The sequence below is a fragment of the Lipophrys pholis genome, assembly GCF_963383615.2.
Source record: "Lipophrys pholis genome assembly, chromosome: 19".
Classification (NCBI taxonomy): domain Eukaryota; kingdom Metazoa; phylum Chordata; class Actinopteri; order Blenniiformes; family Blenniidae; genus Lipophrys; species Lipophrys pholis.
This window is the reverse complement of record NC_137647.1, coordinates 26,026,041-26,047,209: the sequence shown is the minus strand read 5'-3', so window position 1 is coordinate 26,047,209 and position 21,169 is coordinate 26,026,041. Positions and strand designations below refer to the sequence as shown.

At 45.6% G+C, this 21,169-nt stretch overlaps 1 protein-coding gene across 2 annotated transcripts in view; it reads left to right on the top strand.

Annotated features, from left to right (window-relative positions):
* Positions 1–20,438, top strand: part of wipi1 (WD repeat domain, phosphoinositide interacting 1) — a 34,247-nt gene extending 13,809 nt beyond the window's left edge. The window contains exons 3-13 of one of the 2 annotated variants that reach the window (XM_080488098.1): positions 66–232; positions 6,623–6,719; positions 6,915–7,012; positions 10,279–10,371; positions 10,728–10,798; positions 11,123–11,230; positions 11,846–12,010; positions 12,792–12,899; positions 15,788–15,927; positions 16,865–16,965; positions 19,222–20,438. In XM_080488098.1, the coding sequence (XP_080344224.1) occupies positions 66–232; positions 6,623–6,719; positions 6,915–7,012; positions 10,279–10,371; positions 10,728–10,798; positions 11,123–11,230; positions 11,846–12,010; positions 12,792–12,899; positions 15,788–15,927; positions 16,865–16,965; positions 19,222–19,272 (1,199 nt within the window). In that variant the 3' untranslated portion in view covers positions 19,273–20,438. Of the gene's footprint in view, positions 1–62; positions 233–6,622; positions 6,720–6,914; positions 7,013–10,278; positions 10,372–10,727; positions 10,799–11,122; positions 11,231–11,845; positions 12,011–12,791; positions 12,900–15,787; positions 15,928–16,864; positions 16,966–19,221 lie in introns of both variants that reach the window. The other variant, XM_080488097.1, reaches the window with a different exon arrangement.
* Positions 20,439–21,169: the final 731 nt, after the last annotated feature.

Below are 21,169 nucleotides of genomic sequence, written 5' to 3'. Positions count from 1 at the left end.
GTTTCTGTGGAGCAGGCAGGAAAAGGAGGGTTTTGGTGTCACCGGTGTCTGCGTCTCCTCAGCAGATACTCCGGATGTCTTCATCGTGGAGCGTCTCTTCTCCAGCAGTCTGGTGGTGGTGGTGAGCACCGCCAGGCCACAGCGCATGAACATCTATCACTTCAAGAAGGGGACGGAGATCTGCAACTACAGCTACCCCAACAACATCCTCTCTGTGAAGCTCAGCAGACAGGTGAGGGCAGCAGACGGGGGAGGGCAGCAGACGGGGGAGGGAATCAGACGGGGGAGGGCAGCAGACGGGTGAGGGCAGCAGACGGGGGAGGGCAGCAGACGGGTGAGGGCAGCAGACGGGTGAGGGCAGCAGACGGGTGAGGGCTGCAGACGGGTGAGGGCTGCAGACGGGTGAGGGCAGCAGACGGGGGAGGGCAGCAGACGGGGGAGGGCAGCAGACGGGTGAGGGCAGCAGACGGGTGAGGGCAGCAGACGGGGGAGGGAATCAGACGGGGGAGGGCAGCAGACGGGTGAGGGCAGCAGACGGGGGAGGGCAGCAGACGGGGGAGGGAATCAGACGGGGGAGGGCAGCAGACGGGGGAGGGCAGCAGACGGGTGAGGGCTGCAGACGGGTGAGGGCTGCAGACGGGGGAGGGCAGCAGACGGGTGAGGGCTGCAGACGGGGGAGGGCAGCAGACGGGTGAGGGCAGCAGACGGGGGAGGGCAGCAGACGGGTGAGGGCAGCAGACGGGGGAGGGCAGCAGACGGGGGAGGGAATCAGACGGGGGAGGGCAGCAGACGGGGGAGGGCAGCAGACGGGTGAGGGCTGCAGACGGGGGAGGGCAGCAGACGGGGGAGGGCAGCAGACGGGGGAGGGCAGCAGACGGGGGAGGGCAGCAGACGGGTGAGGGCAGCAGACGGGGGAGGGCTGCAGACGGGTGAGGGCAGCAGACGGGTGAGGGCTGCAGACGGGTGAGGGCTGCAGACGGGGGAGGGCAGCAGACGGGGGAGGGCAGCAGACGGGTGAGGGCAGCAGACGGGGGAGGGAATCAGACGGGGGAGGGCAGCAGACGGGTGAGAGCAGCAGACGGGTGAGGGCAGCAGACGGGGGAGGGCAGCTGACGGGTGAGGGCAGCAGACGGGTGAGGGCAGCAGACGGGTGAGGGCTGCAGACGGGTGAGGGCAGCAGACGGGGGAGGGCAGCAGACGGGGGAGGGCAGCAGACGGGTGAGGGCAGCAGACGGGTGAGGGCAGCAGACGGGGGAGGGAATCAGACGGGTGAGAGCAGCAGACGGGTGAGGGCAGCAGACGGGGGAGGGCAGCAGACGGGTGAGGGCAGCAGACGGGTGAAGTGGCCTTTACAAAGTGTGAAACTCAGAAGGAGACTGCCTGTGGACCACCTCATGGAGAGTTCTGCTGAACACCATTAAAGTTGTTATTATTACCAGAACCCACACGAGGAAATGGAACCATTCAGAGCCGCTTTTACATGATTTAGCTTTTGTAATGAAACACAGCTGGAGGGACAAAGTGGACGAGACTCAGGATATTCTGCTCATGTCTCGGTACCAGGTACCTCAGAGCTTCTGCTCATGTCTCGGTACCAGGTACCTTAGAGCTTCTGCTCATGTCTCGGTACCAGGTACCTTGTGTTAATAATGTTCTAACAGACTGTAGACCTCCTGCTCTGACTCCACAGGCTGCTGATAGAAATATGACCGCTTAGTGTGTTCCTTCATAGTGTGTTCCTTCATAGTGTGTTCCTTCATAGCGGGTTCCTTCATACTGTGTTCCTTCATAGCGTGTTCCTTCATAGCGGGTTCCTTCATATCGTGTTCCTTCATAGCGTGTTCCTTCATAGTGTGTTCCTTCATAGCGTGTTCCTTCATAGCGTGTTCCTTCATACTGTGTTCCTTCATACTGTGTTCCTTCATAGCGTGTTCCTTCATAGCGGGTTCCTTCATATCGTGTTCCTTCATAGCGTGTTCCTTCATAGTGTGTTCCTTCATAGCGTGTTCCTTCATAGTGTGTTCCTTCATACTGTGTTCCTTCATACTGTGTTCCTTCATAGCGTGTTCCTTCATAGCGGGTTCCTTCATATCGTGTTCCTTCATAGCGTGTTCCTTCATAGTGTGTTCCTTCATAGCGTGTTCCTTCATAGCGTGTTCCTTCATACTGTGTTCCTTCATACTGTGTTCCTTCATAGCGTGTTCCTTCATAGCGGGTTCCTTCATATCGTGTTCCTTCATAGCGTGTTCCTTCATAGCGTGTTCCTTCATAGCGTGTTCCTTCATAGTGTGTTCCTTCATACTGTGTTCCTTCATACTGTGTTCCTTCATAGCGTGTTCCTTCATAGCGTGTTCCTTCATAGCGTGTTCCTTCATAGCGTGTTCCTTCATACTGTGTTCCTTCATAGCGTGTTCCTTCATAGCGTGTTCCTTCATAGTGTGTTCCTTCATAGCGTGTTCCTTCATAGCGTGTTCCTTCATACTGTGTTCCTTCATAGCGTGTTCCTTCATAGCGTGTTCCTTCATACTGTGTTCCTTCATAGCGTGTTCCTTCATAGCGTGTTCCTTCATACTGTGTTCCTTCATAGCGTGTTCCTTCATAGCGTGTTCCTTCATAGCGTGTTCCTTCATAGCGTGTTCCTTCATACTGTGTTCCTTCATAGCGTGTTCCTTCATAGCGTGTTCCTTCATAGCGTGTTCCTTCATAGCGTGTTCCTTCATAGTGTGTTCCTTCATAGTGTGTTCCTTCATAGCGTGTTCCTTCATAGCGTGTTCCTTCATAGTGTGTTCCTTCATAGCGTGTTCCTTCATAGCGTGTTCCTTCATAGTGTGTTCCTTCATAGCGTGTTCCTTCATAGTGTGTTCCTTCATAGCGTGTTCCTTCATACTGTGTTCCTTCATACTGTGTTCCTTCATAGCGTGTTCCTTCATAGCGTGTTCCTTCATACTGTGTTCCTTCATAGTGTGTTCCTTCATAGCGTGTTCCTTCATACTGTGTTCCTTCATAGCGTGTTCCTTCATAGCGTGTTCCTTCATAGCGTGTTCCTTCATACTGTGTTCCTTCATAGCGTGTTCCTTCATAGCGTGTTCCTTCATACTGTGTTCCTTCATAGCGTGTTCCTTCATAGCGTGTTCCTTCATACTGTGTTCCTTCATAGCGTGTTCCTTCATACTGTGTTAATTCATAGCGTGTTCCTTCATAGTGTGTTCCTTCATAGTGTGTTCCTTCATAGTGTGTTCCTTCATAGTGTGTTCCTTCATAGCGTGTTCCTTCATAGCGTGTTCCTTCATACTGTGTTCCTTCATAGCGTGTTCCTTCATAGCGTGTTCCTTCATACTGTGTTCCTTCATACTGTGTTCCTTCATACTGTGTTCCTTCATAGCGTGTTCCTTCATACTGTGTTCCTTCATACTGTGTTCCTTCATAGCGTGTTCCTTCATACTGTGTTCCTTCATAGCGTGTTCCTTCATAGCGTGTTCCTTCATAGCGGGTTCCTTCATACTGTGTTCCTTCATAGCGTGTTCCTTCATAGCGTGTTCCTTCATACTGTGTTCCTTCATAGCGTGTTCCTTCATAGCGTGTTCCTTCATAGCGTGTTCCTTCATACTGTGTTCCTTCATAGTGTGTTCCTTCATAGCGGGTTCCTTCATAGTGTGTTCCTTCATAGTGTGTTCCTTCATAGTGTGTTCCTTCATAGCGTGTTCCTTCATACTGTGTTCCTTCATAGCGTGTTCCTTCATAGCGTGTTCCTTCATAGCGTGTTCCTTCATAGCGTGTTCCTTCATACTGTGTTCCTTCATAGTGTGTTCCTTCATAGCGGGTTCCTTCATACTGTGTTCCTTCATAGCGTGTTCCTTCATAGCGTGTTCCTTCATACTGTGTTCCTTCATAGCGTGTTCCTTCATAGCGTGTTCCTTCATAGCGTGTTCCTTCATACTGTGTTCCTTCATAGTGTGTTCCTTCATAGCGGGTTCCTTCATAGTGTGTTCCTTCATAGTGTGTTCCTTCATAGCGTGTTCCTTCATAGCGTGTTCCTTCATAGTGTGTTCCTTCATAGCGTGTTCCTTCATAGCGTGTTCCTTCATAGTGTGTTCCTTCATAGTGTGTTCCTTCATAGCGTGTTCCTTCATACTGTGTTCCTTCATACTGTGTTCCTTCATAGCGTGTTCCTTCATACTGTGTTCCTTCATAGCGTGTTCCTTCATAGCGTGTTCCTTCATACTGTGTTCCTTCATAGCGTGTTCCTTCATACTGTGTTCCTTCATACTGTGTTCCTTCATAGTGTGTTCCTTCATAGCGTGTTCCTTCATAGCGTGTTCCTTCATAGTGTGTTCCTTCATAGTGTGTTCCTTCATAGTGTGTTCCTTCATACTGTGTTCCTTCATAGCGTGTTCCTTCATAGCGTGTTCCTTCATAGCGTGTTCCTTCATAGCGTGTTCCTTCATACTGTGTTCCTTCATAGCGTGTTCCTTCATACTGTGTTCCTTCATAGTGTGTTCCTTCATAGCGTGTTCCTTCATAGTGTGTTCCTTCATAGCGTGTTCCTTCATAGCGTGTTCCTTCATACTGTGTTCCTTCATAGCGTGTTCCTTCATACTGTGTTCCTTCATACTGTGTTCCTTCATACTGTGTTCCTTCATAGTGTGTTCCTTCATAGTGTGTTCCTTCATACTGTGTTCCTTCATAGCGTGTTCCTTCATACTGTGTTCCTTCATAGCGTGTTCCTTCATACTGTGTTCCTTCATACTGTGTTCCTTCATAGTGTGTTCCTTCATACTGTGTTCCTTCATAGCGTGTTCCTTCATAGCGGGTTCCTTCATAGCGTGTTCCTTCATAGCGTGTTCCTTCATAGCGTGTTCCTTCATAGCGTGTTCCTTCATACTGTGTTCCTTCATACTGTGTTCCTTCATAGTGTGTTCCTTCATACTGTGTTCCTTCATAGCGTGTTCCTTCATAGTGGGTTCCTTCATAGCGTGTTCCTTCATACTGTGTTCCTTCATAGCGTGTTCCTTCATACTGTGTTCCTTCATAGCGTGTTCCTTCATAGCGGGTTCCTTCATAGCGTGTTCCTTCATAGCGTGTTCCTTCATACTGTGTTCCTTCATAGTGTGTTCCTTCATAGCGGGTTCCTTCATACTGTGTTCCTTCATAGCGTGTTCCTTCATAGCGTGTTCCTTCATACTGTGTTCCTTCATAGCGTGTTCCTTCATAGCGTGTTCCTTCATAGCGTGTTCCTTCATAGCGTGTTCCTTCATAGCGGGTTCCTTCATACTGTGTTCCTTCATAGCGTGTTCCTTCATAGCGTGTTCCTTCATACTGTGTTCCTTCATAGCGTGTTCCTTCATAGTGTGTTCCTTCATACTGTGTTCCTTCATAGTGTGTTCCTTCATAGCGTGTTCCTTCATAGCGTGTTCCTTCATACTGTGTTCCTTCATAGCGTGTTCCTTCATAGCGTGTTCCTTCATAGCGTGTTCCTTCATAGCGGGTTCCTTCATAGCGTGTTCCTTCATAGCGTGTTCCTTCATAGCGTGTTCCTTCATAGTGTGTTCCTTCATAGCGTGTTCCTTCATAGCGTGTTCCTTCATAGCGGGTTCCTTCATAGTGTGTTCCTTCTAGCAGTATGTTCCCACAGGTTCCACAGCCCTGTTTCACAGAGCAGTTTAAAGAGACTGTGAGTTCAGAACATCTTCAGGGAGTTTGAGTGAAGCTCCTCCAGCTCACCATGATGCAGAGGAAGACTTGTTTATGTTCAGCTCACCAAACATCACCATCATTATCTAGTCACACTTACACCCTCATGAGGGACTCCATCAGGTCGGAACCCACTGATTAGAGGAAATATTTGTTTGCAGCTTGTTGTAACTTGAACCTATATCAGGGGCTGTTACATTACTACATAAATCTGTACGTGTACATCAGTGTTAGTTATCAGTTAATAAGATCTCCTAGCAGTATAAACCTAAAGCAGCTTAACTAAACTGGCCTTACAGTTAGTAAAGTTTATTAAATAGAAAAGTCTTAAACTTAACCTTATAAGTAGAGAATGTGTTTGTATTATTATTATTATTATTATTATTATTATTATTATTATCATTATTATTATTTGGACATTTGAGCTGTTTTAACTGTCACTTTAATAGTTTTTTCCCTGTTTAGCTCAACTTTGAGCTGGTTTACACATATTATTCGTTCTTTCATCACTTTGTGTGTTTCTCACTAATTTGTCTTCATTCGTTCAGTCCACACACACACCAGCACCACTGGCTCTAAAGGGAAAGTGGTTCTTTCACATCAGATGAAACTTGTTCACTAGTTTTCTTTGAGCCATTCCTTCCCTTGGATTTGTTCAGGCTCGGCTTCCTGCCGTCAGAATATCACCGTTGACTCTGTGCAGTAAAATCTCATTCAAAGAAAAATGTTTACTTGACCGTTATGTAGTGAAAGCTTCATGAAGGGCTGAAGAGCCATGTGGCTCCAGAGCGGCAGGTTAGACCTCTGAGCCGGGCGACCCTGAGTGAGTTACCATAATAAAAGACTGACTTTCTTTTCCAGTGAACTCCCGTTTCCCTCACTGCTTTTTGAAACCGACTCCACATGTTGTTTGTGTTTGTGCTGCTTGCAGAGACTGGTGGTGTGTCTTGAAGAGGCCATTTATATTCACAACATCAAAGATATGAAGCTGCTGAAAACTTTGCTCAACACTCCGTCAAACCCAGCAGGTAAGCTGCTCTGGCTCCACACCGCTTTCCTGGACTTTTATTATCTCTCATGTTGTTTATTTATTTGGAAGCGACGGTGCATATTAATGGACATATTGTTGTCTGATAGGTGGGCAGCGTCCACAGTAAACACAGTTAAAAGAGATATTACCAAACATTTTAAAGATTGAAGTTGATCATTACTTTTACTTGTAGGTCTGTGTGCTCTCTCCATCAATCATTCCAACTCCTACCTGGCGTACCCTGGCAGTGCCACCATTGGGGAGATCATTGTGTACGATGCCAATGGTTTGGTAAGAAACATGCAGTCACTATAAACACCTGAAAAGTCCAATTCTCATTTACTTGCTAAACTCACTGTATATTTCCAAAACCACATTCCAAACAGGTTAGTTTAAGCACTTCTAAAATCCATGCAGGACTTTCTTTGTGGCAGTCCTGGCAGTGGTTTGGAAACTGCAGTGGGCGGTCCTTCACTTGTGTGATTGATGGTGATTTCCATCATAGATCGTTTGCAACTGACCTCAGATTTCCCATGATCCTCTCCGATTCGCTTGGGTCCGCCATCTTCTATGTCTACAGCTGTATAAGAACATATCTTCAATATCGGATTCATGAGATTTTTCCTTTATCAAGGATTGAACCTTCCAGATGAAGCTAAGATAGAGGGGTGCGGTGGAGTGGACCCCTGCAGCAATTTGTTAAAATTTGAGGACGATGTCGGCACGATGTCCGTGTGAATTAGTCCACAGCCTCTCGCCTCACAGCCACAAGGTCCCAGTAAAAAAAAAAAAGGGTCCTAGTGCAAATCCCATCAGGAGCCTTCCTGTGTGGAGTTCTCATGTTCTCTCTCTGTATGCTGGTTCTCCTCCGGTACTCCGGTTTACTACGATAGTCAATACAACCTGTACCCTGACTCCCAGAACTACACCCCAGGCCTCCATCACCTTCCAGAGCACTGCACTGTGTGGCTGCTGAAGACGGTCCATTTGGTGAAGAAATGTCCTGTTGGAGGACTAATGAGGGACTAAATGAACTCTGCCGTCAATCTGTCCCGTGTGTGAATGTCTGCTCCAACGAGCCGACAGCATAGACATATGCTAGTAGATCTTCACTATATGTGTAGAGCCTCCAATCTACACCTTATAGTGAATGATCTACTAGAGTATGTCTACTATGTAGACATACACAATCTAGTATAGGTCTACTACTGTATGTCTATGTATTAGATCATTCTGTGTTGAAAGTCCTCTCAAAAAAGCACCAACACAATATGAAACGTAACATTGTTGTGAGCAGAATCGTTAGAAGAGCCGACAACTACGCACATAACTCCCACTTTGCACCTTCCTCAACAGTTACCGGCGTGTTGTCATAAAAGATGGCGGACACTAGCGAATCACAGAGGATCATGGGAAATTTGTGATGAGGAACCGGATGATATCAGGGAGAGTCTCAACTATTAAACTACTGATCTGGAGGAGAAAACTAGAATATGGATACGGGAGTGGTACGCGGGTCGTACCACTACGGGCCGTACCACTACGGGCCGTACCACCACGGGCCGTACCACCACGGGCCGTACCACCACGGGCCGTACCACCACGGGTCGTACCACCACGGGTCGTACCACCACGGGTCGTACCACTATGGGTCGTACCACTACGGGTCGTACCACTACGCGGCCGCCATGTTTGTTTACAACTGGATGAGCAGGGGGGGGGGGGGGAGATGAGCAGTAACAGGCTCTGTAGCCTCCATCAGTCTCTGCAGGAGGGATTTGCACCGTGAAAGAATCTTTCCACTTTGGGAGCCGGATTAAAAACTTTGTGGATACAGTGGATCAGAACACTGGTGTCGTGGAAACGGACCCCCCAGAAGTGAAGAAAGTTTTGCGGATACACTTTAATTCGTTGTCGTGGAAACGGGGCCTATATGTGTGGCAAAGTGCCCTTCAACAAAAATACTTATGATCTGAGTAAATTCCTTTTATGTTCACAGTGATAAAGATGTTTGTGAGGGTTTACAGTCTGGTTGTTTCATAACACTTGGTTAAGTTTAGGGTGAGATCCTGGTTTCATTTAAAACAGCTCCAGGAGAAGGAGACTCCTGGGTTAGGAAGAAGTTTGGAGTTGGTAGGGTGGTGGCAATGAAGCAGGAGAGAGTCTGGATGAGATGGAGCAAACAGTGGGGTGCCAAGCCTCCACCACTTTGGAATCCAGGCTGTCTGCCAAGACAATACCACTTCTGGTGGGGGAGGGGGGATCACCAGAAGGTTTCCTCCAGCTTAGAGCTTCTGCTGCTGCTGAAAATCCTGGAGTGAGGGACTGCTCACGTCATGATGGAGGCTTGACGACACCATCAGCAGTGGGACTGACCACTGCAGATCATCGCCCTCATCAGGACTGTGGAGAAGCTCCCAGCTGCTACCAGGACGGCTTCATCTGGCTTCTGGCAACAGAACATCTCTGGGAAGTAAAAGCCATCTGGGGACAATGTTTCCACAGCAACACTTTTCATCTCAGCAAACTCCACAGGTTGTTCTGTTCTCTGAGAGGACCACATCGACCACAAGACAGACAAATATGTGGAGCTTCTGGAGGAGTACTGGCACATCAGATGTTGAGTACAACCTCAGTGGGATGCAGAGACTCCGCAGGGCCTGAATCCTGACAGGCATCACAGGATCCACAAGGCATGGTCACCTGGATAAGAGACTCAGACCATTTGAAACTCTGGAGGTCTCCAGGTTGCGTCTCCAGTTTATGGGCAGAGAGGTCGTCGTTCATCCTGCATTGATCAGTCCTCCATTCCGACAGAGCAGCTTCAAGCTCTTCAATCATCTATAGAGGAACAGAAGCTTCCAGAACCTGGAGGATCCGGTGGACAGCAGTGACCATGATGTTCTTTATCTCTTAGTCTTCCACTCTTATTAGTTGGACCTTGAAGCCTTTTGGACAGTGTCCAAGACGGAACGCTAACTCAGGTCTTCGCATATGTTGAAATCCACACATCCACACATTTGTATTAGTTTTTTCTTTTCAGCCATTCCTACAGTTTACATTTTAGCATTTGAAACTATTTTTTACAACATTTAGTTATTCAAGCCATTTTAGCAAGATTTTTTTACCATTTCAGGAGTTTTATTTATTCATTTATATTTTTATTTTAAGCAGTTTTGACCAGTTATGCCATTTTAACCATTTCTGTTATTTGAACTTCTATTTTATTTTATTTATTTATTTGTCAGTTTAAGCCTTTTCAGCTGTTTCATCCTTTAAGCCTATTATAAGAAATTTAATCTGTTGTTTTAAAGAGATGGAAAAGACTCTTAAAATGAAGTATGGTGTGCAAATGATTAAAACTAACATAAAAGAAGTGAATTTAATTCAAGCTTCCTGGAGGCTTCCAGAAGGATAGATCCCATGTGGCTCCACAGCTGGAGGCTGCAGATGTTTAGTACCAGGATGATGAGCAGGTATGCTGGATTAGGGCCATCTGGTCCCACCCAGGGACGTGAAGTTGAACCCACTCAGTAACTTTCTGTGTTTGGTTTCAGAACACAGTGACCATGATCCCGGCTCACGACAGTCCTCTGGCAGCTCTCGCCTTCAACACATCAGCCACCAAACTGGCCAGCGCCTCAGAGAGGGTGAGGAAGACCACCACACTGACACTCATGCACTTCATCATCTGTTTTCAGAAACACTGAAAGAGTTGATGAACACAGATTAAAGAAGAATCATGTGTTAGACTCTCAAACAGACATGCTGATTTAAGTCTCTGGATGGCAGTGTGCTAATCCGTGACTGAAGTCATGATTGTTTTGCTGAAGGATCTTTAAACTTTTCACCTCCACAAATTTGGACTTGCCAGCGCTGTCTCATCACACATGTCTGTAGCACTCAGTTTATACTCGTATGATCAGAAAGGATTTTGATGATGCTATCCAATATACTGAAGTGTGGCTCATGCCCCTATAAACAAGCTCACTCTTGGTCCCTGCAGGGCACCGTCATCCGAGTCTTCTCCGTTCTCGAGGGCCAACGTCTGTTTGAATTCCGCAGAGGCATGAAGAGGTCTCACTCTGTTCTACCTTTCACACTTTGTACACATTCTGGCACATTTCACACTTTTTCTGTAGTTTTGATTCTGTCTAAAGAAAGTTTTACCTCTCACCTCATGAACCTTTCATACATACTGTGTGTGTGTGTGTGTGTGTGTGTGTGTGTGTGTGTGTGTGTGTGTGTGTGTGTGTGTGTGTGTGTGTGTGTGTGTGTGTGTGTGTGTGTGTGTGTGTGTGTGTGTGTGTGTGTGTGTGTGTGTGTGTGTGTGTGTGTGTGTGTGTGTGTGTGTGTGTGTGTGTGTGTGTGTGTGTGTGTGTGTGTGTGTGTGTGTTGCAGGTATGTCAGTATAAGCTCGTTATCCTTCAGCCCTGATGGTCAGTTCCTCTGTGCATCCAGCAACACAGAGACTGTTCATATCTTCAAGCTGGAGCAACTGGGACCAAGGTACACACACACACACACACACACACACACACACACACACACACACACACACACACACACACACACACACACACACTTCTCCTTTGATTTAGTGGAAACAGGGAAGAGTTGAAGAGATCAAAACATCAGCATATTTATTATTTTTACAAAAGCCTGAAAACATTTAAATATTTATCAAAAGAATCAATGCAATTTCAACATTCTGTTAATTTTAAGGATAATTTCAGATGTAAAATTCACTAAAATGTCAAAACAACCCATATCCTTTTTAAAATAAATTCTGTTGCATTTGAAAAGGCAGCACATGATTTCCAGTGTTTCTTGTCTTCAGGTTAATGCTGGTAAATGTTTGTATGACCTGCAGACCTCAGCATGCATGTGTTGACAGATTCAGCCTCACAGTGCGACTCTTGCTTAGCAGTAAGGGAGCTAAAGAGCTCAGGTCAGTGTTGTCCTATGTCTCTGACTCTCAGTGAACCTGTAAATAAACACAGCACCACCTTCTAATGGAAATGACGGTAATGTGTTTGAACCCCGACACCCATGAGTTGCCTCCTCGTTGACTCACTGGTGGATGTTCCATGAAAGTCTGACTCTTTGGCCTGAACTGTGCAGTGGAGAGGACGAGGCTGCGACCTGGACGGCCTACGTGGGGAAGATGTTCACAGCAGCCAGCAGCTACCTCCCTGCTCAGGTGTCCGGCATGATGAGCCAGGACCGGGCCTTCGCCACCGTCCACCTGTTCTCGTCGGGCCAGAAGAACGTCTGCACGCTGGCCATGTGAGGCTTCAGACTGTTGTGTCCACCGCATGGCTGCGTCACACTGTCTTTACTCTTTAAAGCAGTCCTCATGTCCCAAGTTCTCCACCTCTAGCTTCTTTCTTCTTTGGTTGTTTTCCATTATCAAAGACTGATGCTGTGATCAGACTGGAAACATGAAATGTTGGTATTTGCTGCCACAGCTGGAAGCCTTAACAGCTGCTGCGCCCGGATGAGTTCATTAATCTAAACTCCACTGTGTGGGCACCTTGGTGGCTGAGCAACAAGGAAGGAATACAGTGACGTTGTACCGGAGCAACAAAGACAAAACTGGGTTTTTAACTCTTTATGTGAATTGATTTTAGAGTCACTTTCCTTTTTGATGAGAGCAGATTAACTTACAGATGTTTTCACTTTATAACTCTTCTTTGTAATTAGTGTTGTTTTTGCCATCAAGCCCCTCTATGTTTGTATTTCATTTTAAGAACATGTACATGCTAATATTTACTTATTATTTTACTTTTTCTACATATTAGATGATACTCTGTGTAAAGTAACACTGTAAGGAATTTCCCCTGGAATTAATTAAGTATTTTCTGTTATATTTCTTTTTGCTTCAGTGCAAAGAAGTATTATAATAGACATTTCAATTTGAAGAAAAATGTTTTTAATTGGACAGAAGTTTAATCATGGAGCTGTTTTCTTGATAAATGTCCTAAATTCACGTTGTCCCTTTGTGGCACATCTTCTAAACTGAGTGTTTTTTCTCTCTGCCGACACTGAAAGTGAATTTGTTGTTCAGAATCCAGAAGCTGTTGCGGCTGCTGGTGGCCACAGCTGACGGACAGTTCTTCATCTATAATGTGGATCCACAGGAGGGAGGCGAGTGCACGCTGGCTCACAAACACAGGTGAGTCTTCAGGAAGTCCCTCGTACAGCTGGATCAGAACCATACGAAATTCATTTTCAGCAGCATCAACACACAACAGTGTGAGTCCCTAGTGGACGTTGACCACAGCCCCCCCACGAGCCCAGTTCTTAGCTGGAGGTCATTGGCCTCAGCTTTTACTTTGAACTCCCCTGGAGGAGTTAAACAGCCTCATGGTAATGAAGGAGGGAAGGTTTCCTCAGCCTGTCAGTGGAACGGAACAGCCACAGGATGCAGTGGGTTGTCCTAGACATGGTGCTGGACAGTGGATGCAGTGGGTTGTCCTAGACATGGTGCTGGACAGTGGATGCAGTGGGTTGTCCTAGACATGGTGCTGGACAGTGGATGCAGTGGGCTGTCCTAGACATGGTGCTGGACAGTGGATGCAGTGGGTTGTCCTGGACATGGTGCTGGACAGTGGATGCAGTGGGTTGTCCTGGACATGGTGCTGGACAGTGGATGCAGTGGGTTGTCCTGGACATGGTGCTGGACAGTGGATGCAGTGGGTTGTCCTGGACATGGTGCTGGACAGTGGATGCAGTGGGTTGTCCATGATTGACAGGTGCCTGTCCAGACTGTCCAGTTCTGTGCCACCACAGAGCCTTCCTCACTATTCTGTCCAGACGTGTGGCGTCCTTCATGAAGCTGCCCTCCCAGCACATGCGGTGTAGAAGAGGAGCTCGCCACCACAGAGTGATTGAACATCTGCAGCAGCTTTTTACAGATGTTGAAGGATGCCAGTCTTCTGAGGAAGGACAACCAGCTGTGTTCTCCTGCACAGGGCATCTGTGTTTGCAGTCCAGTCCAGTCTGTCATCCAACTGTCCTCCCAGGTATTTGTAAGTCTTAACAATGTCCACTCTGTCCCCTTTAATGGTGACAGACACTGGTTGTTGCCTCGATCTCCTGAAGTCCACCATCATTTCTTTGGTCTTGGTGGTGTTGAGGCATAGGTGGTTGGACTCACTCCATATAACGAAGTCCTCCATCAGTTTCCTTCTCAGTTTGTGTCCCAGTAGCGGGTGCTGGATGGTGTTGAAGGCGCTGAAGAAGTCCAAGAATGTGATTCTCACGGCACCACTGCCCGTCGAGGTGGGAGAGGGATCAATGCAACATGTAGACGATGGCGTCCTCCGCTCCCACCGTCTCCTGGTATGCAAACTGCAGAGGGTCAGCGGCATGACGGACCTGTGGTCTCAGATGGTGGAGCAGCAGTCGCTCCATTGTCTTCATCACGTGTGACGTCAGGGCCACCGGTCTGTAGTGGTTCAGCTCTTCAGGTGGTGGTTTCTTTGGAACTGGGACGATGCAGGAGGTTTTCCACAGCTGGGGGTCCTCCCCTGCTCCAGGCTCCGGTTGAAGATGTGCTGTAGAGGGTCTCCCAGCTCCGTCTCACAGGCCTTCAGCAGTCGTGGGGACGCCTTGCTGGGCGGAGCCTCCTCAGCTCTCCACACACCCGGGCTGCTGTGATCTTGGGTGGAGGAGCGCTTCTTTCTGTGCAGGCGTCGGTAGAGGTGGGGTGGGGTTGTAGTCATCTGGTGTGTTTTTCAGGAGGTTTCTCTCCACCCCTCCTTCAATGATGACTCGTCTCCTTGACCTGCATCCGCTGACACTTTTCATCCCGTCCACACCTTTTTCATGCGGTTGTTTTTCAACTTCTGCTCCACCTTCTTACTGCACTGCTCCTTTGCCTCCCTGAGCCGGACCCTGAGCTCCTCCTGCAGCCCACCTTGAGCTCCTGTGGATCATCATCACTAAAGGCCTTCATCTGGCTCAGAAGACCCTGGATGTCAGTTGTGATCCAGGTCTTGTTGGCAAAGCAGCATGCAGTTCTTACTGGAACCACAGTGTCCATGCAGAAGGTGGTGCAGTGGTGCAGTGTGATTCATCCACTTAAAAAGAGGATTCATTGTCTGATCTTCAGGGCCTCGTGGACTGAACTGATGTGGATCTGACAGTGGCAGGCGGAGCCAGCTGCTGTGTAACTAACTCCCCATTTTAAGACCAAACCAGGTGAAGAAATGAGCACATGTGCCTTTTGCTTTTCATTTCATGCAGATTGAGTTCCAGGCAGGAAACGGAGAACAGTGTAAAACTACAAATGGTTGAACGAAGGACATGAGGTCACAGCAGCTTCACAGAGGTCAAAAAGTCACCAGACACCAATCATCAACCCTGCAGTTCAAAAACAGGAAACAGCGCTTTTACTCAATAAATACTCTGTTTGAATACACACTTTGCCTACAAATCTACTAGTGTTTATTAAAATGGACAAAAACTCAATATTGCACACACCCAAAGTCTACTCATGTCTCATGTCTCTTCAATTGTGTTTGACAGATGTGCAACCCAACATAAACAATCCATGAAGTGTTTGTTTCATGTGGAGAAGTTTTGATTGTTTCTAATTGTTGGTGTGTGACAATAAGCTGTAAGTCGGCTCCTCCAGCAGGGATCAGCTGTGTTGGTGCTGAGAGACATTTCCTCCGCTGGCTCCACTGGACTTTCATTTGACTTTATGATGACTTTTTCTCAGGTCGCTTAATATTCTTGCTCTTGTTTGTCCCTACAGTTTTGATTTTGTGACACATGTTTTCTCCAGATTTGTTTGCTGTGACACTCTTATGTGTTTGATAACTTCATCACCATGTCCACCTCCGGCGTGGCATCCCTTTCATTTTGTGCTTCATCCGTTCAGCTCCATACAATCAGTCCAGCAAATGAATACAGAAATTAGAATGTTTCTCAACCCTTCTTTAAATAGTGTTCTTTGTCTATGTGAACCAGTTTCTATTTTAGTGATCTTAGCTAATCCTAATCTAGTCAACAGAAGACTGTGTTGGTTTAGTTCCGGCCTCCTCCTGTCTGCAGACTCTTTGGTGCTGATGATACCCAGGATGAAGAGGCAGAGCCGGAGGGCTCGGCGCTCTCGCCGCCTGCACACGCCTGTCCGTCGTACGCTCAGACCGCAGCCTTACCAGCCTCCGCACCCGTCAGTGCAACGCTCACTGGTGAGTCCTCGCACGCTCACCCAGCACACATCCACCAACACACACTCACAGCTGAGACCGGAGCCACCAATAACTTCTAAATCAATCATAGTTTGTCTCCTCAATGAATGTACATGACTGTGCAATCAAATAAACCTCCTTTTGGTGACTAAAGGGAATTAATGTCAGAATCAAGGTTTTCATGAAATGCAGTTTGTTATGCATGTGTTATTACATTGCTGTCTGCAGTTATTACAATTCTCCAAGCATTTCTTTACAGCACTTTAATAATGTCATAACCTTTTTAAATGATCAGCTGAATGTTATTATGATATTGGCTCAAATGTTATTTTACACTTTTGACTAGTTGTTATGAAACTGGTTTTAGAACCGTTAAGACCAGAATGTAATGTAATATTTGGGTTAATATTGTTTAGCAGTTGCGTCGGGTTCACCCACAGAGGCATGGAGTCAGATTCAGAGTTCACAATTATTTTATTAAATTGAAGTGAAAACAAACTCAAAACCTGCACACAGCCTCAGTCGTCTATGTCTCCCGCCCGTCTCTGTCTCTGTCTCTGTCTCTGTCTCCTCCATTAAGGGCAGAGAGGTGATTAAGCACCTGATGTGAATCAGGTGTGCTGCCCAATAATTTGTCATTATTGTCATGGATTATAGGCTGTTTATTGTCATACTGATGGAACATTAAAGAAAACTTGACTAATGTAATTACTGTACTACTAATGTAATAATACATGCATAAAACTGCATTTCCTGAAGATAAAAAGTTTTATTTTCAGGTTTTGTGCGGTTTGTCAAAAGTGTTATTTATTTGTAGTTTCTTAGCTTTATTACATTTGGATTAGTATTTTACCAGTATTCAAATAGTCTTTGAACATTAAAAATAAATTCAGTAAATTGTGAGGACATCATCAGAATGTGTTCTGTTTCTGTCAAGGTTACTCTGAAGACGGCGGAGCGAAGCGAGGCGAAGTCATTCCAGAGCATGAGTTCGCCACGGGTCCTGTGTGTCTGGACGACGAGAACGAGTTTCCTCCCGTGAGCATCCAGAAGTGTTAACTGTGGGCTGTAGTTAGATAACCGAAGCAGAACCATGAGCCAGTTCTGGAAACTCAAGAGTAGAACTGAGTCTAAAGGTCCGGGTGGGCAGGGCCGATGATGAAGAGCACAAAGTTTGTTGGATGGTTGAAATATGTTTATGATGCTTTCTGAAATAATCCATACTCGGGTTTTGGGACGTTACACACATCAGATTTCCATTTCTCCTACCTCTCCCTTGTAACATGAGCCTGGCTGTGAGGAAGATACATCAAGCAGTAGGGAAAGTGACAGCGGAGTACTGAGGACAGGCTTTATTCAAGGCCTACACACACACACACACAACGATTACAATTCAAACCAATCAAAACCTTCGATGAGAGGAAGCATTGATCCAACAGAGCGCCATGTTTTTTAATCAAACTAAACTTTTTATAGGGGCAGTGTTGTCTCATTTTCCAGAAAATCCACAGAAGAAGTCACCGTCCGTTTGGTTCCTTCTCCAGTGTCCATAAGTGAAATGGGCCGACAGTACATGTTCAGTGCAGACGGCGTCAAGCTTTTCTGAGCTTTTCAACTTGGTTGATAGTTTGAGAATTTGAGGATTATTGGGCATCTCTGATTTACCAAAGGGTTTGGACGTGTCATGTAGTTAAAGACAGACCTACGGTGGCCCAGAAGAGCCAATGCCACAATGCAACCGCAAAACCACGACAAAACAGAAAAGGCCAAGATGGGAGTGTGCAGTGGTTGGAAGAACGGGCTTTGGGTTAGGGTTAGGGTAAATGGCTGGTCTGTTGAAACCCCCCACAGAGTCCACTCTCACCCACTGGAGCACATTACTCACAGAGAGAACATTGACTGGACTTTTTTGATTCAAAGTGACTGCTTTTGTTCATTAATTCACTTGGAATTGCAGCATTTTAGTCACAGCCGTAGATAGAAAACACCGAGCGCTCTGACCTCTCCGAGATGCTGATTGTGAATCAGCAGCAGCATAAATCCACACTGATGGTGAGGATGTATAAACCTGCACGCTCAAAGCTGCAAGATGCCACAGATACAGAACTTGTTTTGAAGTTCTCTGTATTAGTCTCCTCAAAGCATTTTCTTTTAAAACACTCAACTTCTTCAGGTTTTTTGAAATGATTTTAAACTAGATGTAAATGTTTTGGACAATGTTTTCATATCTTTTGTACTAAACACAATTAAACATTCAGAGTTGTAAAAAGAGAATTTTTAAAGGTTATCATGCTATTACTTTTCAAGATCAACTGATGACTGAAGTGAGTTTGACCCTCCTGACAGCAGTTTTCACTTTAAAATTCAAACCTTTTTCTAAATAGGTCCCACAACCTGAGCGGAGTCAAAACTGATGGTCCTGTTATCATTTTAATGTGTCTGCGTTCCATTCATGACATGAATTGTTTTCTAAAAACATTTATCTTTTATTTATATATACGTACATATATATATATATATATATGTGTACGTACGTATGTGATAATGAAAATTTAATTTTCAGCTTTTTCATTCATGTGATTTTCTTTTGAGATTTTCCCTCTTTTTCTTTCACGATGACACAAACCCTGTGGCTCATGATGAATCATGTATGTTGGAGTTTTAGAGCAGAGCGTCCTCACCTTTTGTCCCACACAAGGAGCTTTCTCTGGAGTATACTCCCAGCTGGAAAAGAAGACGTTAAAGGTCTGCTGTATGTTGTGATGACTTTTAAACCTCCTGCACAGGTTCTGAGCATAAAAACATCACAGATTACTGTGGACATGGTGGATTTACATGTGTGCCTTCTATTCAAAGAAAATTCCGGTATTCTGTCAGAACAATTTTCTGTGAATTATCCGTCCTCATCATGCTGATTTTACATTCAATTGGCTCCAAATGTGGCATATTTAACTCTGCATAATGTCACTTATTAAAAAGAAATGGTAGAAGTTCATCAATATTTTTATGATTAAGGTCAGCTTGAAGTACTTAGATTATATTAAAGGTTTAATCAAAGTTGCCTCATAATTGTATAATATTCACAGCATGCCTCTTCTATATCGATAGAAAATACAATTATATTGCAAAATAATAACTATAACCAAAGACTCGCTCAATATGCTTTTGTTCACTAAAATAATCTCAAGTCTTCACAACTCTGAAATAATTTGGATTTCCGGAATTTTCTTTTAGCCTGAGCTGCACATGACAGCCTCAGAGGAAACTAACGGCTCTTTTGGTGTGTTTTGGTAGATTAAATGGTGCCGCGATGGGACTGGAGGAGGCCAGGCGAGCCGCTCGTGAGAGGGTAAAAGCACAGGAGGACAGACAAACAGCAGATCAAATGAACAAAAAAAGGATTGTTCAGGGTGCCAAGTTGTTTTTCATATACCATAACCCTCACCAACATAAAAGTCAACCTGGGAAAACAAGGACTCCTAATGACTGACTGTGTTACAGGTACACTTTGATTTTAAAAAAGCACTTCCTCTGGAACATTTCAGAGCTCAGAGCTGCTGACGGATCTCAGACCAAGTTTGTCCTGAAGTTCTCTGACACATGAGCTACGTCCATACTGCAGGCGAAGCAGCCTCAAATCTGAATGTTTTCACCTACATGTGACCCATATTTGACTTTATTAGACCCAGGCCATTTGCTTATGTTTCCCTCACTGGGATGCCTAGCCCATATTTGCAATGTGGCCTCAGTCTAAACAAACTTATCCGGCATTTTCGTCGTTGAAGTACAATAAACAACCTGCCCAAGTGGACGTAAAAATATAAGAAGGCGTTTAAGTAGACGCCTCCTTGGCTGCTGCTGATTATAGGACCTGATGATGGTGTGGTGGTCATCTTGGATGAAGATATTCACTTCCATAAAAGAATCAGAATTCACAACATGGCTTTACCTGGTTTGATTTGTTACGAGCAGCAGACACGAAGTTAGGATCCAGGGTTGCCTCCATAAACACAGCGTGCTGTGTCTCCTCCTTTCTCGTCTGTAGACTTTTCACACCACATTCTGATGAGTTACATGTTAAATAATTAGGAACAAATGCACCAAAAGAAATTGCATCTCAGCAAAAAATGGTGAATGAAAGTGAAGACCTGCAGGGTGAATGAAGCCATGAAGATTCACGCAGCGGCTGAAATATAACCAGTTTTCATAGCTTCGTTACTTGACCAATATTCTGTTAAGTTGCATCATTGAAGCAACGTTTTTATTGTTCTCGTTAATGTAGTATTGGTTTCTAAAACAAGCTGTTACTGTTCATATTCAGTACTGTATTTTTCTGCGTTGACATGTCTCCAGTGTTTGTGTGCGCAGCCTATTGGAGCTGGATATGTACTGTATGTTTGTGCCTGATTTCATTTGTGAAAAAATGCAAAGTACTTTGCAAAATGCACAAGACCATGACAAGTGAGAAAAATAAACTTGTAGAACGGAGCATCAATGAAACTATACAAAGCAAAACTTCTGCCGTTTGATTTTGTGTATTTCAGAATTAACACAAGGGAACTTCCACAACCAGGCTGACATGCAATATCTTAACCCCGTTTGTAGAATCAATACATCATCACAGCCAAGTGAAGGAAGGAGAGTAACAATGACCTTATCAATCATCAATGGATTTATTTTTTTTACATCCTTTCACAAATTAAGTTTAATGTGGTGGGGTTGTTTTTATTAACCCGGTTGCAGACAACGCCACCTGGAGAATTTCACCCCAGGAGATAGTTAAAATAATGAAAAGGGATTAAAAGGACACACAGATTCGCTCACAAGTCAGGGCTGGAGACGTGATGTCCCTCACTAAAAACTTTATTTTGAATCAATCAATGAAAGGGGGAACTGTAATCATAAAACCAGGACAAGCATTAAAAAGACACAGAAGAGGTTGATTTGCTATTACTGGGGGGGGGGGGGGGACGACACTGTACAGCAAGCAGGGGGGTTGGTCATACCAGACAGCCAGCAGAGAAGGGGGCTCAACCTAAAACACTACATGACACACCAAACCAAGGACACCAAATGGGAGCCGTGATAGCAGCAGCTCACAGCTGTAAGAGAGCTGGAGGAAAACAAAGACAATGATGGCGCTTAAACCTAATTAAAAAAAAAAGGAAACAGCTGGAGAGAATAAGCGAGCCTACCTCGGAGACAAGGACAAGCTGGTGCCGAGCCGGAATGGAGGGGAGAG